This window comes from Antechinus flavipes, chromosome 2 (genome assembly GCF_016432865.1).
Source record: "Antechinus flavipes isolate AdamAnt ecotype Samford, QLD, Australia chromosome 2, AdamAnt_v2, whole genome shotgun sequence".
NCBI lineage: Eukaryota > Metazoa > Chordata > Mammalia > Dasyuromorphia > Dasyuridae > Antechinus > Antechinus flavipes.
This window is the reverse complement of record NC_067399.1, coordinates 158,599,811-158,616,656: the sequence shown is the minus strand read 5'-3', so window position 1 is coordinate 158,616,656 and position 16,846 is coordinate 158,599,811. Positions and strand designations below refer to the sequence as shown.

The window sequence follows — 16,846 nt, the reverse complement described above, 5'->3', positions numbered from 1 at the left end:
GACTAGAAATTTTCTCTGATTCCTACAATCTATAAAATGAGAGGATGGGATTAGATCAACTTCCAGCTTCAGATCTGTGATCCCTATGCTTCCTTTTACTTGACCACAAACCTCTTGACCAGACAAAGATTCTCAAGTTATAAGAGTGTCCAGTCAGCTCATTCTGACTTTACTTTTTGTACAGTCAAAGAATTTCAGAGCTGGCATTAAAGGACATTAAAGGAGTGGTCATCCGTCCCCAATTAAAGACCCTCCATTGAGAGGGAATCTAGTATTCTACTTTGGGACAGCTAGAAATGACTCCTTAAATCAAGCCCCAATTCTTCTTTTTACAGCTAATACCAAGTACTCCTCATCGTGTCCTCTGGGGACAATAGAACTGTTCGTGAAACTGCAGGTGTAATTAGCATTTCTTACATCTCAGGTAAATGCAACTGACCCAGACCCCCCAAAGTAAGCAAGAGGGAGACAAAACATTAATTAGTGGGTACTTTAAGCAAAGAATAGCTACCGAGTAGAGCAAGAGCTTTAGCATGTCAAGGAGGTGAGCTCAAAGTCCTTGTCCCAGCCTGACCCCAGGAAGAAGTCTTGGTGTTTTTCAGTGGTTTCCAAACCTAGCTAGCATTGCCATTTCCTGTCCTTTTTTTCACTCCTTTAGGGAGTTCCTGGAAGTGACTGACCTACTTGCCTTGACCCACAAATGCTGTTGCTCACAGAACCCCAGAGCCTAGCTGCCTGAAGATAATAGCACCTGTGTTACCTCACAGGACTTGGCCATAATGTGCTGAGTACATTACAATTTTATATTTTCCAACCTCAAGTAGGTCTTCATTGCAGCAAGGCAGTTATTTCATTGTTCCCTAACTGATGCCTTATCTCACGTCAAAAGAAGCTCCTCCAAAATTTCTCCTCACATTTCTTTCTTCAGTGCCCATCTGAGAAAATTGAGGCCATTTAACGGGAGCTCCCTCTTCACCCATAATTTTTGTCTCAAAACACATTGATATCATCTCCCACTCTCTCCTTCCCCCAGGTCCTCAACAAAGAGATAGTCCTTCTTCTTGCCTTGGCTAATCCTTTATGGATGCATTTGGTCTTCCATCTTTTTCAGTATATTGCATCCTCAGTCATCCTCCCATACTAGGAATCTTCAACCTCTTCCTAGCACTGGTTCTTTTCTTACTGCCTTCAAAGAAGTCCAGATCTTTCCCATTCTTAAAAATCTTTACTAGACTCTCCCATGCCTTCATGCTAGGGTCCTTTCTCAAGCAAACTTCTTGAAAATGATGTCTACATTGATTGCCTCCACCTCCTCTCCTATTCTCAAACATATGCTCTCTGGCTTCCAACCTCATCAGTCAAGTGAAATAGTTCTCTCCAAAGCTACTAATGATCTTTAAACCTCCAGATATGATGGTGTGATCCAGTCCTCATCCTTATTAACTGGCCACCCTCTCATGTTTAGTTACCCTCTCCTTACTGAGTTTTCATGGCACTCTTTCCTAATTTTCCCTCTGTTTAACCACTCCTACTTAGAATTTCAGTGCTGGCTCATTATCATGCACTGTCCTAGGTTCTTCTCTCATTCTCTTTCTCTCTCTCTTTCTCCCTCCCTCTCTCTCTCCATCCCCTTTTCTTCACCCTCACCTGCCTCTCTAGTCTCTTCCCTGAGATTCATTTATTCAGTAAACATTTATTAAGTGCCTACCTAGTCTACCTATTACCAACAAGTATAAAACCAAAATCATGTTTCCCCCAGTCCTTCCACCCTTCCAAACTTCCTTATTTCTTTCTTTCTTTCTTTTTCTTTGTTCTTTACTAATTTTTTTTTCTTTGCTGAGGCAATTGGAGTTAAGTGACTTGCCCAAGGTCATACAGCTAGGAAGTGTTAAGTGTCTGAGGTCAGATTTGAACTCAGGTCCTCCTGATTTCAGAGCTGGTGCTCTATCCACTACACCATCTAGCTGCCTCCCATCCCTATTTTTATCAAAGGCACTATCATAACTTTGTGTCCCTCAACATTATTCTAGATTCCTCACTCTCCTTTACTTCCCATATTCAATCAACTGTCAAATATTTGAACCTTCACAATCTCTCTCTCACCCCTTCTCACTTCTCCCTAACAATATCATCTTAGTTTAGGCTCTTATCACCTCCCACCCAGATTGTTACTATATTGGGCTCCCCTGCCTCAAAGGCCCCAAAGTGCTCTAGGCCAAAGTGGTTTTCTTTGTGCATATATCAGCACAGCATTTCTCGTTTCCATTCTTTGGCACCAGCCACCCAACATGCCTGAAATGCACCCCCTTCTTACTTCTACCTCATGGAGTTCCTCTCTTCCTCTAATATGCATCTTAAGTACTATCTTCTGCATGAAGCCTTTCTTTGTCCCTAACTGCTTATGCTCTCTTTTCCAAAGTACCTTATAGTAACTACCTTGTATTTATTTACTTTCTAATATTGATACTTAGGTACTTTATACGTGTGCTGCACATATATAATTGTTTTTTCCCCTGGTCCTTGCAAACTGGGGTTATTTCCTTCTTTATACGTTGTCCTCAATACCTGGCACAGCATCTGGAACATTATAGATAACCAATAAATAAATAGCTGTTGATTGATTGTTTCTTTGAGTGTAGTAAAGGAAGACCCATAATATGGTCAAAGTGTTCAAGTCTGTTTTGGTATGGAGAATTGTGGAGTTAATGAGAGAGAAGATGGAAACATGAATGAGAAAGCCCCCTCAGGAAGGGGAAAAGAAGTGTCAGGATTTCTGCATGAGTGTGGAGGTGCAGTGAGTAATGACCAGTGAATGAAAAAGAAGGGAATGTGGAAGACAGAGTCTAAAAGAAAAGTCTAAAGGAAAGACTAGTTCTAGAACACAACAGGTTATGTGAAGACAAAATGAGTGAGATTGGGCTGTGTTTAGTGTCATTCTGCTGTACCCCCCCCCCCCCACACACACACACACACACACACACACACACACACGCAATACCAGTATTGGGCAATGAAATGAGAAAGCCAGGTCAGAATCTACATTTCAATGGCATTTAGTCCTCCCAGGGCTTTAAAAGCTAAACAGAACAATTTATATTTTATCCAAGAGACAATAGAGAGTTACTGGAGTTTATTAAATAGGGAAGTAACATAATCAGATGAGCACTTAAGGAAAATGACTTCAGCAGTCATGTGTATTCTTGCTAGGAGGGGTGAGAAAAGAGATGGGTGAGTTGGTTCAATGGCCGTAAGAGGACCTAGAGGAAAAAATGTTTTGTTTTGTTTTACATCAGTGTGGTCAACTGGATATAAGAGAACCTTAACAATGGCAATGCTTTCAGGTATGAGTTGAATATGAAAGGATAATATCTTTTTTTCTAATATGATATTAGGGGCAGCTAGGTAGTGCAGTGGATAGAGCACCACCCCTGAAGTCTGGAGGACCTGAGTTCAAATCCAACTCAGACATTTAACACTTCCTAGCTGTGTGACTCTGGGAAAGATACTTAACCCCAATTGTCCTCAGGGGGAAAATATAATATTAAAGAGTGAAAGAGAAATATACTGGGATAAAGGGAAAGGAAGAAGTGGAATGGTGTGACTTTCTGTCATAAAAAGAGGCAAGAAAAAGCTTTTGCAGTGGAAGGGAAAAAAGGGAGGAGAGAGTGAGTGAATGAACCTAACTCTCATCAAAATTGGCTCAAAGAGGAAAAAACATAGACGTTCAATATGGACATAGAAATTTATTTTATCCTAGAGGAAAGGAAGAGGGATATGGGAAAGGAGGAGGGTGATGAAAGAGAGGGCATATTGGGGGAAGGATGATAAGTAATAAAATACTTTTGAGGACAAATAGGATGAAAGGAGAAAGAGACTATAATAAATAAGACTAGGTGTATAAAAATTTCTATGGTACCTATCTGTTCAAGGCAAAAAATTGGAAATTGATGGGATACCTATCAATTGGAAGAATGGCTGAATAGAATATGACATGTGATTATGATGGAATGTTATTGTTCTATAGGAAATAATGAGCAAGATGGTCTCAGAAAAAAAAATACCTAGAAAACCTCTGTGAACTCAAGCAAATTGAACTGTTTACAAAGTAATAGCAATATTCGGGGATGATCAGCTGTAAAGGATTTTGCTATTCTCGATAGTACAATGATCCATGACTATTCTGAAGCATTTATGATGAAAAATCCTTCTTACCCAAAGAAGCAATTGATTGTGTCTCAATAGAGATTGAAACATTCTCCTTTTTCTCTCACCCTTTTCTCTCTCTCCTTCCCTCTTTCTCTTTCTCCTTCTCTTCTTTTTTCCCTCCCTCTTTTTTTTCCTTTCATCTTTTTTTCTTCCCTTCCTCTCTCCTCTCCTTACCTCTCTCCCTCTCAACTTTATTTTTCTTGAGGGTTTTTTTAAAGGGTGGGAGATCTATGTTTTCTTTCTTATGGAAGTGTTTTGCATAAAAAAATGAATGTTGAAAACTATTTTTACATGTATTTGGAAAAATAAAATGCTACTGAAAATTTTTAAAATAAAAAGCAACAATGACAAATTTGAAAATAGCCATCAATATCACATCTATCTAATCTTTTCTTCTCCCAATCTTTCGTCAGTCCTGGCACAGCATAATTTCAAGTCCCTTAATTATCCCTTGCCATTCTCATATGACCTGGATGGATTGCTTTTAACACTCTATATAAGAATCATGTGACACTTGGGGCATTTCCGAATAGCCACCCCAAACTCGTTTGTGCATCTGTCTTCCTAAATCTGCAGAAGAACAATCTCACTATAATAAATATTTAGTTATTACGTTTTGTCATTTCAGTCATGGTTGACACATCCTGCTCCCATTTGGGGTTTTCTTGGCAAAAATACTAGAGTGGTTTGCCATTTCCCATTCCAGCTCATTTCATAGGTAGGGAAACGGATGCAAACATTAAAGTTGCCTGCCCAGGATCACACAGCTAGTAAGTGTTTGAGGCTAGATTTGAACTCAGGACTTCTTGAGTTCAGGGTCCAGCGCTCTATGCACTGCACAATCCAGCTGCCCCCTCAACACTTATTTTGGTTTTATTTTTAACAATAAAGCAACTATCTAGAAAAGCAATGAAATATATAATTTCTCCATCTCCTTCCTCTGGTCACACTGAAATTTACTAATAGCCTTTCTAATATGCTTCTCAGAACTGAACACACTGCTTTAGATTTAATCTGACCTGGTCAACGTTCAGTGGGATTATCATGTGCTTCCCATTCTATTAATTTGACTCTAGGACAGAAGCAGATCTAGTGGGCATTGCATAAGTAATCAACTGCTAATGGGCAGATTCTGTAATGGCCAAAAAGAGCAGAACCCAAATTGTCAGTCTTCTTCTGTCAGCACTAAATTCAGTTAGTTTGCTACAACTTTCCTTGGCTATAGAAAAATGCTTCATTTCCCTTTAGGTGTGCATTCAGGTGGAAGAAAATATGCATATTCCACTTTCCATTTGTCCTTAAATTCCAACTTTGGGTGACTGAGTGGCCCAAGGCATCTTCATCCATCAAATGACTTCAATTATGTTTTTTGGCAGAGGATTTCATCATCATCTACCTCTTTGAATTCATACTCTATTAATGATCATAGGCCTAGTTTTTATTTTGAGGATTTGATTTCCAAAGGTTTACTTCTTCCAGCTTTAGAATTTCTAGAGGGATGTTTAGTTTTAAAGAAGGTGGGAGGGGGGGAGGAGGGTAGATACCCTTGGTAATTAGCTAAAAATAATTGGAGATCAGATTAATCTTCCTTTAAAAAAATATTTCATTATGATATTCCCTTGCTCAAAAAATCTTAATTGCTTCCTTACTATCTAGCTAGAAGATAAAATCCAAACTCTTTATCCAAAGTCCTCCACAATATAGCTCTTTGTTTCATTTCCATTAGTCTAACCAAAATGGCCTCTTCACTTTTAATTATTCTACCTCTGTATCTTTTTCTCAAGTATTCTCTTTGCATAAAATACTTCCCTTCACCTCTCGCCCACTTCCCCAAATATTACTGTCAGTCACCTGGAATTTATTTATAACCTTGTATGGTTAGTTTTCTTTTCCCAAAAGGACATGTTTTCATGTCACTCTCACCAGCTATTTTATGTAGTCTCAGGATGGAGAATCTTATCTTATATATTTTTGTGTTCCTAACATTGCCTAGCATAGAACTTTGCATAATATAGTGGTATTCAATGGATAATTCTTTGTCATTGATTGTTACTCCAGGTAAAACATAATGTTAGCCAATAGTTTCCTATTTAACCAATTATTAGTCTCATTTCTCGAAGAAATTATTTCTGCTTACAGGGAAGGTTTTTTTTTAACTATATCATACAACTCTAATGAGAGATTATCTGGATAATGTGCAATGTTCAGATAAATGAATTCAAAATTTCTTGGTCAGCAGATTAATTAGAGAATGTATAGAATGCTTTCAACTTACCGACTTTCTTGTGCTACTTATTTGAGCTCTCCAGTGATCATGTCATGATTTTAATTGTTGGTTTATTTTTTTCCTTTTGTTTCTATGAGGAAACTATTCTGAATATGTATCAGAGAGGAATTTGAATTAGATTATACCTTAAATCACTGCCAAACATAAGCTCCAACTAATAGTGGAGCTAGTGTGGTGAAGCTAAAAAATGACTTTAAAATCAGAAAGCCTAAATTCTCTGTTATTACAGAACCACCTAATCTTGAACATCCCTTAATATCTACAAAATGGGGATGATGTTATCTAGAGTAACTGCCTCACAGGCTTGTTATGAGGATCAAATGAGATCATGCATGTGACCTAAATATGATTAGCATTTCTATAATTATTTCTGTTAATATACAAATCCAAAATATAATTTTTGTTTATTGGCTTGGAATCTATAAATATTATATATGTATACAAAAGATATAAAAATTTATATAAATATTATAAATGTACATAAAAGATATAAACCAACCATTAAAATCATGCTGTGATCACTGGAGAGCTCAAAAAAGTAGCGCAAGAAAGTGGGTAAGTTGAAAGCATCTTATACATTGTCTAATTAATATATATACATATATATGTCCATGTATACATATCTACATATATATACACATATATGGAAGAGTCTGTAAATTCTAAGCCAGCAATCTTGACTTTGCTTCCTAGCAAAATTCTAGAATTAATTATGGTTGTGAACTTCTAGAATTAATTATGGTTGGTGAACACTTAGGGAAAAAAAAAAAAAAAAAAAACATGGTGATTACAAACAACTAGTATTATTTTACCAAAAAGCCATCATGCCAGAATACTAACTTTTATTTATTTTTTTACAAGGTTACTATACTGGTAGATAGGGGCATGATATAACTTGACTATGATTTAGCCAAGTGTTTAATAAAGTCCTTAAAGCTGTAGCTGTTGTTTGTTTGTGTTTATTTGTTTTTTAAACATGAATGAATATGAGGTTAAAGAATAACCCAATTAGGTAGATTTGAAGATGTTTGAATAGCCCAAAGAGCAATCATTAATAGTTCAGTATTAGCTTAGAAGGAGGCTTGTAACAGGGTGTTCTGTGATCTGCAGTTGGCTGAGATTTTTATGAATGATAAAAGCAAAGATAGCATGCTTATCAAATTTGCAAATGACACCAAGCTGACAGGGATATCTAATACATTGAAAGACAAATTAGAATTCAAACAGATTTTGACAGGCTATAAGTTTGGGCAGAATCTAATGAAATTAAGTCTAATGGTGATAAATGTAAAGTTGTATAAATAGATTAAAGAATCAGGAAGGTGACACAGTGGATAGAGAGCTGAATCTGGATGTAGGAAGGTCTGAGTTCAAAGCCAACCTCAGACATTTGATAGCTGTGAGATTGTATTTAAGTCACTTAACCTCTCTTTGTCTCAGTTTACTCATCTGTAAAATGAGACTTTTAATAGCACCTATGTTCTCCAAAGAATTGTGAGGATCAAATGAAATAATATTTATAAAATGTTTCACAAATTTTAAAGCACTATATAAATGTTAATTAGCTATTTAAAAGAAACTCATGTGTACAAGATTGGGGAAAGCATAAGCAAGATGGTAATATGTCTGAAAAAGATTTAAGAGATTTAGGGGACTGCTAATTCAAAATGAATTTACAATTTGATATGGTAGCCAAAAAAGATAATGTAAATTTGGGTTATATTGACAGAGAAACAGAATCCATAAATAAGGAAATGATAATTAGATTATAGGTTATAAACATATAGATTATGTTTAGTCCTAGTTACCATATTTTAGAATATTATCAGGAAGCTTGAAAATATGCAGAGAATAGCCAGATTGATGAAAAGCTTTTATTTAGCTCATGCTATTGGGCCACAAAGAGCTGGACATAACTGAAAAATGACTTAACAACAATAAAGAGAGAGATCAGGCTGGTCCATAGCCTAGAGAAGAGGAGAAATGATATCTGTCTTATAGTATGTGAATGCTGATATATGGAAGAGGCTCTAGACCCATTGCGTTTGGTTCATAAAGAGACTAATTCAGGCTTACTAGAAGAACTTCCTTGCTAAGTTAAAGCTGTTCCAAAGTGGATCAAGATGTCTTAAGAGGTTCTCTCTCACTCAGGGTCATTGGAGCAAAAGCTAAATAAAGGCTAGGTTGAGGTTTCGAGTGGAGATTCTTTTTTATGAGACTAGATGGTCTTTGAAGTCCCTCCCAACTTTGAAATTCTGGTACTAGATGATTCTGGTATATTAGGAAGAATATGTTTAAAAAGCTGCTCTGTCATAAGCCAAATGAGCATAAATCACTCTTTGACCCCATCCTTCTCATTGGTAAAATGAGAGGATCGGACTGAATAATTTCTGTGAATGATTCTAGTTCTAGAATTTTACAAATACCAATAAATGTCCCTAAACCACCCTTTCCCCTTCTTTAAAATAGGCACAAGATACTTTTACTGCTTATCTGACCAGACTGTTGGGAGGAAAGGGTTTTGAAAAACTATAAAGAACTACAAAGAAGGGAACTATGATAAAAATAATGATTTTAATCAGTGTCCCAGGAGACATTCCAATTTTATAAAATATCTATCTCCAGGGACCATTTGTCCAATATTGATTTAGAGGATGGCTTTTTTGTGTTTGGGGAAGTTATGTGACTCAGTAATAGAGCTTGAAATAAGGGAACTTCATCTTTCTAAGGTCAAATCCAGCTTTGTACACTCATTGGTTCTCTGATTTTGGATAAGTCACTTCATCCTGTTTGCCTCAGTTTCTTCATCTGTAAAATGAGAATATCAACTGCTCCATTATCTTTGCTAAGAAAACCCCAAATAGGATCACAAAGTCAGAGGAATAACTCAACATAATTCTGGATTGAGATTCATTTATTCATACCGATTGGGTGACTTCATGTGCCTGGCTGTCAAAGTGACCTCAATCTAATTTAGCAAAGTCATTTCAGAAATTAACATGTTGATATAATGAGGATAATTCAAATACATACTTTTCCCTTGGTTTCCCAGTAATTTCAGTGAGACCAAAGTGTCTATAGTAGTAGTGGCCATAGCAGCAAAAGTAGCTGTCCCGTGCAATTAGAGTTGAGAAGACTTCAAAATCCTGCTTCAGATATTTAGCTGTGTTACCCTAGGCACTAATGAAATGGGAAGAATAATAATAGCACCCATTTCTCAGGGGCTGCTGAGAGGATCAGATGAGATGGCATATGTAAAATACTTGGCAAATCTTGAAGTGCTATATAAATGCGAGCTACTCTTAGTGGGAGTTATGTCATTAGCAGAAGCTATAATAATAAATGCTAGTTCTTAGTAGTAGTAATTATCATCATTAGTAATAGTAACAGTAATAACGATAGCTAGCATTTATATAGCACTTTAAGGTTCACAAAGTGCTTTACATGTTATCTTACTTGATCCTCATGACAGCCTCTGTGAGATTGGTGCTATTATTATACTCATTTCATAAATGAGGAAACTGAGGCAGACAGGGATTAAGTGGCTTGCCCAGGGTCACACAGCTAGTAAGTATCTGAAGCTGGAATTGAACTCATATCTTGCTAATTCCATATCTAACACTCTAATTTAGTGTCTATAGGTCCTTGAACTTCCATATCAATTAATCCAACAGCACTTATTTAGTACCCTCTGTGTTCCAGGCACTGTGCTAAGTGCTAAGGACAAAAAGACAACAAACAGTCCCTGACTTTACTGGCCTAATCTTCAATCAGAAAGAACAATAAGTACACATATAAAGAAATTCCAAATATATAAAAAGTTAATCTACAATAATTGGAGGTATCACTGGTAGCAGAGAGGTAGGGGAAGACAGCCATCAAGAAAGATTTCATGTATTTTATTTTTGTCTTTATATCCTCAACTCTTAGCACAGTATCAGGAACATCACTGGGTATTAATAAATATTTGTGATTACTTGACTAACTGAGATGGGATTAGAACTCAAGAAGGACTAAGGATTCTAAGTGAGTCCTGGAAGGAATGCACTCCAGGGACACTAGGTAGCCTATGCAAAAATACTGAAACAAGAGCTGGAAAGGCCAAAAATACACAACAACAATAGACATATTATGAGTAGCTAAGAAACAGAAAAACTTTACTAGCTCATTTGCTGTCTCTATAACTAATTTCCAAATCATGGAAACAAAATCAAGAGTTTACTTCAAGTAACATAGAGGTCATCCAAAGTGAGGTTTGGATCAACTGTTGTTATTTGTTGTATATATGTTCTATATAATTTTTTTCTATAATGAACATATTGCTGAATTCTAAAGTGTTTCCTTTGCTGAGACAGTCTTGCACAGAACCTGCTAATAAATGAAAATTTTAAATTGAAAAAATTGAAATGTCACATACAATGAACAGCAAGTCAGTTGGTTTGGCTGGATTGAAGAATGTACAAAGGACAAATAATTTTCAGAGAGCCAAGAAAAGTAGGTTAGAGCCAGGTTGCAAAGGAATTTAAATATTCAACAAAGGGGTTTATATTTGATTGTCTAACTGGTAGGGAACCACTGGGAGTTTTTAAACAGAAGAGTGAAGAGACATGACAAGTCTGTGCTTTAAGAATTTCACTTTTGCTGCTAAGTCGAGAATAGATTGGAGAGGAGAAAGGACTGAGGGAAGGAAATCAATTGAGCTGTATTACAACGGATTTCAGTATGCCACGAAGATCATAGAAGAACTTTTCATATTTTCAACTAGGCTCCCTTTGGGAAAACTAAATAGTTTTCCATATATCTCTATAGCACAGACTTAGGTTCATTTAATAGAATGAAATGTCCTAATGAAATGTCTTTACTATTGACAAGGACTCAGTTAAAAAAACCTCTTAAAAATAATGAGCCAATTTAAAAGTGTAAATCCATATCTAAAATGAATGTTTCCTTAAGTATTCTGTGTGCTGTATGATTTTCCAAGGGCAAAAAAGCTTCCCATTAGGACTTTACTTTAGGTAGATAGTCATGATAGAATAGTAGGATAGAATAGTAGGATGCAAAAACTGGGGCAACATCTTACACAGACACTTTGAATAATTCTTTGCCTCCAAACCATGTTTGTTACCAATTTCTGATAGGCCTCCTTACTACACCTGTACCTAATCTTAAGGGTCCTGAGGTTCTTAGTTAGTGCCAGATGCAAAAAGGACTGTTCATTTACTTTTCCTGGATTCTAATGCTAAGAGATCAGCCTCTAAAATCATTTAAAAGGGCAAGTTGAATGACCCGACTCCCCCTTCCCCCCCCACCCCATCAGGCATAGTATAGACAGTTTTCTGGGCTGGGTAGAAGTTGGAAAAGTGGTACTTTCCATCTTAGCAATTTTCTGATTCGGAACGTTTATTAACCTAGGGACTTATCTCCCCAAATAGCAGCAAGATGTAATATAAGACCTTGGTGATATTAAGCAGCTATGTGTTATATGGCAAGTTATTTCATTTCCCAGGGACTCAGGCAGACTGTATACATAAAGTAAGGAATCTATGATCTATGTTTGCTTTAGAGAACATGTTGCTTTTTTCAGATGTGGTGTTAAAGTAATCTATGATTACAGTGCTGGCTGACTGATTTTCCATTTATAGGTGGTGTATATGTGTGTGTGTTTCATAGAAAGATAGATAGATTGATTGATTGATTTACATACTCATATACATGATAGGTGAAAGGCACTATGAAAAATCTGAGTTCAAATGTGACTTCAGACTCTTATTAGTTCTTATTTAACTTTGATTGCTTTAATCTACTAGAGGAGGAAAGAGCAAACTACTCAAGATTTTTGCTAAGAAAACTCCATATACAGTATGGTCCACAGTGGTCACAAAGAATCAAACATGAACTGAATTACTGAACAACAACCATGAGTGTTACAGATCACCTCAGGTCACTGGGATACTGTTAAAGTCTGCCTAAATCAATTATTTCAGCTCAACAAACATTCTTTTGAGTTCTAGCCATATATAATCCCCTTTTACTAAGGACTAAGGAGAATGAACAAGATAGTTCCAATCCCTCTAGAAGCTCACAACTTGGATAGAGCATCCTCATTTCTCCTAATGGAAGAGTTAGGGACCAAAAGTTTTCTATTTGCTTTGGGTTATCATCCCTCAAAAAAGCCACATTCCAACCAAAATATTGACAACTGACTTAAGTCTGGTAGAGAAACTTGTTTCCTATGTTGGCATTTCAGTCCCTGGTGTCTAGTCAAACTCCAAATGGAATTCCTTATGTCATTAATAGCAGTCTTAAAAACCAGAAGGAAACCAGCTGTTAGAGAACAGCAAATATTGCCAGAGCTGCACCAGCTATCCTTAGGACTTTCTTCATTCTCTGTTTATAGCTAAAGATCAATGTTCATGCTCTATTAAACTACAGAATCTCTATATCATCTGTGAGCCCCATAAAGTCATCCAGTTTTGGAAATGGACCGTTCCATTCTCAGACACACCACTTTTAACAGCATCAAGAGATCTACTTAACCCTTTAAAGTAGGTAGGTGATATAGGAACAAGAACATCAGACTGGGAGTCATAAGATCTGAATCCTAAACTGTCTCCTACCATCAACTAGCCATGATCTTGAATAAGTCACTGTTGTGTTTCCTCAAAATGAAATGAGTTGATCTCTAAGGTCCCTTTTAGCTATAAATTGTATGAATCGAATTGAAAACTAAGTCAAATCTCAGAATGAAAAAAATCTCTATAGAAATAATCTTTTGCCCCATTCATAGAATGGACTATTTATGGATTCTGCTGATTAGTTATCACAAAATATAAATGATAGTAAAATATATGATAGTTTATGGATGTTCCTGAAATGTACTCACTCCTTATCATCATCCTAAGAGGCAGGTTAGAATTTTCTTCAGTACCTCAGATGAAATATACCTGCCCCATACAAGACCTTTCCTGATCACCCTGGCTGCTATTGCCTTCCCATAAAATTTTTTTCTTTCCTAATTTTATGTTGAGAACATTTTATAAATGCTTATTTTGAAAGTACCTTGGAGGTCAGGGATTGTTTCACTTTTGTATTTGTAGCCCCAGAACCTGATGTCTGGCAAATAATATGATAGAATGTGCTTAATCAATTTTTGTTGGGAGAGCAATAGCTTGTGAAATTGCTGTTCCATTCTCAGGCCAAAGTTTTCCTTTGCCATTTCCAGAGTGCACTTTTTCCTCAGCTTCACCTCTTAGAAATCCCAGTTCTTCTCATAATTTAATCTTGCCATCACCCACAAATAACCCACATTCATAGTCAGGAACTCTTAAATGACTTTATCTGTTTATAATCTGTTGTTATTCTACCTTTCGTGTGTTACAACTCCAAATCCATTCTTTATTCTCTTTTTTTTATTATAGCTTTTTATTTACAAGATATATGCATGGGTAATTTTTCTGCATTGACAATTGCAAAAACCTTTGTTCCAATTTTTCCCTTCCTTCCTCTCACTCCCTCCCCCAGATGGCAGGTTGACCAATACATGTTAAACATGTTAAAACATAAATTAAATACAATATATGTATATGTGTCCATATAGTTATTTTGCTGTACAAAAAGAATTGAACTTTGAAATAGTGAATAGTGTGTGAAGGAAATAAAAAATAGAGGGATTGGGAATTCTATGTAGTGGTTCATAGTCATCTTCCAGAGTTCTTTTGCTGGATGTAGCTGGTTCAATTCATTACTGCTCTATTGGAACTGATTTGGTTCATCTCGTTGAAGAGGACCATGTCCATCATAATTGATCATCATATAATATTGTTGTTGAAGTATATAAATCTCCTGCTCTGCTCACTTCACTTAGCATCAGTTCATCTAAGTCTCTCCAGGCCTTTCTGAAATCATTCTGCTGGTCATTTCTTACAGAACAATATCCATTCTTTATTCTCATTGTGATTTCCAATTCCTTTACCCCTCAGGTCTTTCCCAGGTGATCTCCCCTTCACTGACTATATTTTTCTTCTTTTTTCCCATTTAAACCCTTTGGCAAACCAATTCAATTCTACACTGTCCTCTTCCTTAGAAACCTTTGTCACTTTATTAACTGGAATATCTTGCCCTGTCAAACCACAGCTTTGGATTACTCCCAGTACTTTCTGTCTTTATTACTACTCATGTGCTGCTGAACAAAGCTAGAGAAAATCTTAAAACCATGTTGATTAGGATCCATTTCAAGATTATATTCCATCTTCTGCAAGAAGTCTTTCACTGTCCTTAATTTAAGTGACTTCCTTCTGTTGATTATACTCCAATTTATCCTGTATATAACTTGTTTGTGAGTATTTTATATGTTATCTCCCTGCCTCATTAGATTGAGAGCTCTTTAAAGGCGTGGACTGTTTTAGTATTTTTAATTAATTTTTTTGGCCTTTCTTTGTATCCTTAACACTTAGATGAGTGCCTGGTACACAGGAGATATTCAATTAATGTCTTGACTTGATCTGACTAGGGAGCTTAGATCAGAATCTGCCTCCTATTGGAAGGATTTTCTCATGCCCCTAGCTCAGTGGTTCTCAAACTTTTGTTTTCAGTATCTTTATCCTAGTAAAAATTATTGAGGATCTCTCCAAAGTGTTTTTGTTTATCTGGATTATATTTATGGACATTTACCGTATTGGAAATAAAAACTACTTTTGAATTTGTAGACCCTCTAAAAGGGTTTCAGAGATCCTCAGGATTCTCTAGACCATAGTTTCTCTGTCTTGAAATTATCTTCTATAATTTTATTTTTATTTGTCTTGTAGGATCTAAATTCCCTGAAAACAGAAACCATTTCAATTTTACCTTTTTATCTTTATCATTCAGCATAATGCCATGTTAAAAAAAAAAATTAGAGGGTGGAATAGCATGATTCTACCAAGAACTCACAGTGTGGGAACTCCTCCATACATTCATAGCTACAACTAATGTGTTAACTTATAGTTCTCAAATATTGCTTGTGTCATTGAGATGTTGCAGGGGGTCACACAACTACTATTTGTCAGGAGGAAGGACTAAGGCCTGTCTTCTTAATGGCAAGGCCAGGTCCCTCTCTATCTTGCCATTTCCCCTTTTATATAATAAGAACTTAATTAATGACATTTATTAAATTATCGGAGGGCTACCTTAAAATACTCACTATTGAAGATCTTATTAAAATCTCCATTAGACAGGCTTAGTAAATCTTTCTGTGACAATTGAACCCTTTCAAGTTCTGTGGTCACCTTCTGAACTTCACTCAATATTGTCCAATCACTAATTTACCAACATGTATTTATTGAGCCCAGGACTGTGCTAATAAGCACTCTAGGGAATCAGAGAAGTCATTGAAATAGAACACAGAGGAGAATTCTGGTTAATTAAATCTTTTGATTAATTTTGCTCTCTTCTTTTAGTCAAGGCTGCCTGCAGGAGGATGTTGGGAGAGGTAAAAAGACCATTCACTTTTCTTTGTTTTAGGAGGAATCTTACACACAATGCTATTTTAAAGTTGATGGCTTGCCAAAGAAAGGGAAAAAAATGGCTTTTATAAACCCATGATTCAGTCTGAAATTCCTTCCTTACAGATTCGCCTGAATAGCAGGGGACTGATCTACTCTGTTGGCTTGCTCTTGGCCTCGGTTTTCGTCACGGTATGTATACAACTTTCCAGTGAATATTTTCATCTCTAGGGGCTGGTTCACTTCATCTCCCCTGTTGACCCTTTCATGCCTATATTTGTTTGGACGCCTTCTACTGAGAGCCTTCTCCCGATGGTCTTGTCTTCATGGTGACTTGGTGGAATTTTATTCAAGACTCAGCCAGCTTCCATTCTTTCTTGGAAGGAGGCCCTGGCAACGTACTAACAATCTTTTATACTTGCCTGAAATAAAGCCAGGCTGCCTGGAGGGAAGCAGTCTTGTCTCACATCAGGCACATACAGCTTTATCAAGAAAATAAGCAAGTCACCCACCCAAATCTAAGATAATTAGGCATCTTCTATATGTCTAGAAGGATTGAAGGTTGTATGTATGCTTTGGTTAGTAGAATATTCTGGTAAACTGAGAGCAATCAAGTATTACACATATTGCTGACCAATTATTAAAGAATTAGAATGCAGTTGATATGTTTAACATATATGCTAAAATGATACTGAAAATAATTCAGCCTTTTAACCTTCCTTTGAAGACCCAGAAGATAGGGGCAGCTAGCTGGTTCAGTGGATAGAGCACCAACCCTGAAGTCAGGAGGACCTGAGTTCAAATGTGATCTCAGACACTTAACACTTCCTGACTGTGTGACTCTGGGCAAGTCACTTAACCCCCATTGTCTCAA

General features: G+C 36.5%; 1 protein-coding gene across 2 annotated transcripts in view; it reads left to right on the top strand.

Moving 5' to 3' along the window:
- SLC24A3 (solute carrier family 24 member 3) overlaps positions 1-16,846 on the top strand; it is a 744,046-nt gene that overhangs the window by 710,291 nt on the left and 16,909 nt on the right. For both annotated transcript variants that reach the window (XM_051975857.1, XM_051975856.1), the window contains exon 16: positions 16,099-16,164. In XM_051975857.1, the coding sequence (XP_051831817.1) occupies positions 16,099-16,164 (66 nt within the window). The remainder of the gene's footprint in view (positions 1-16,098; positions 16,165-16,846) is intronic.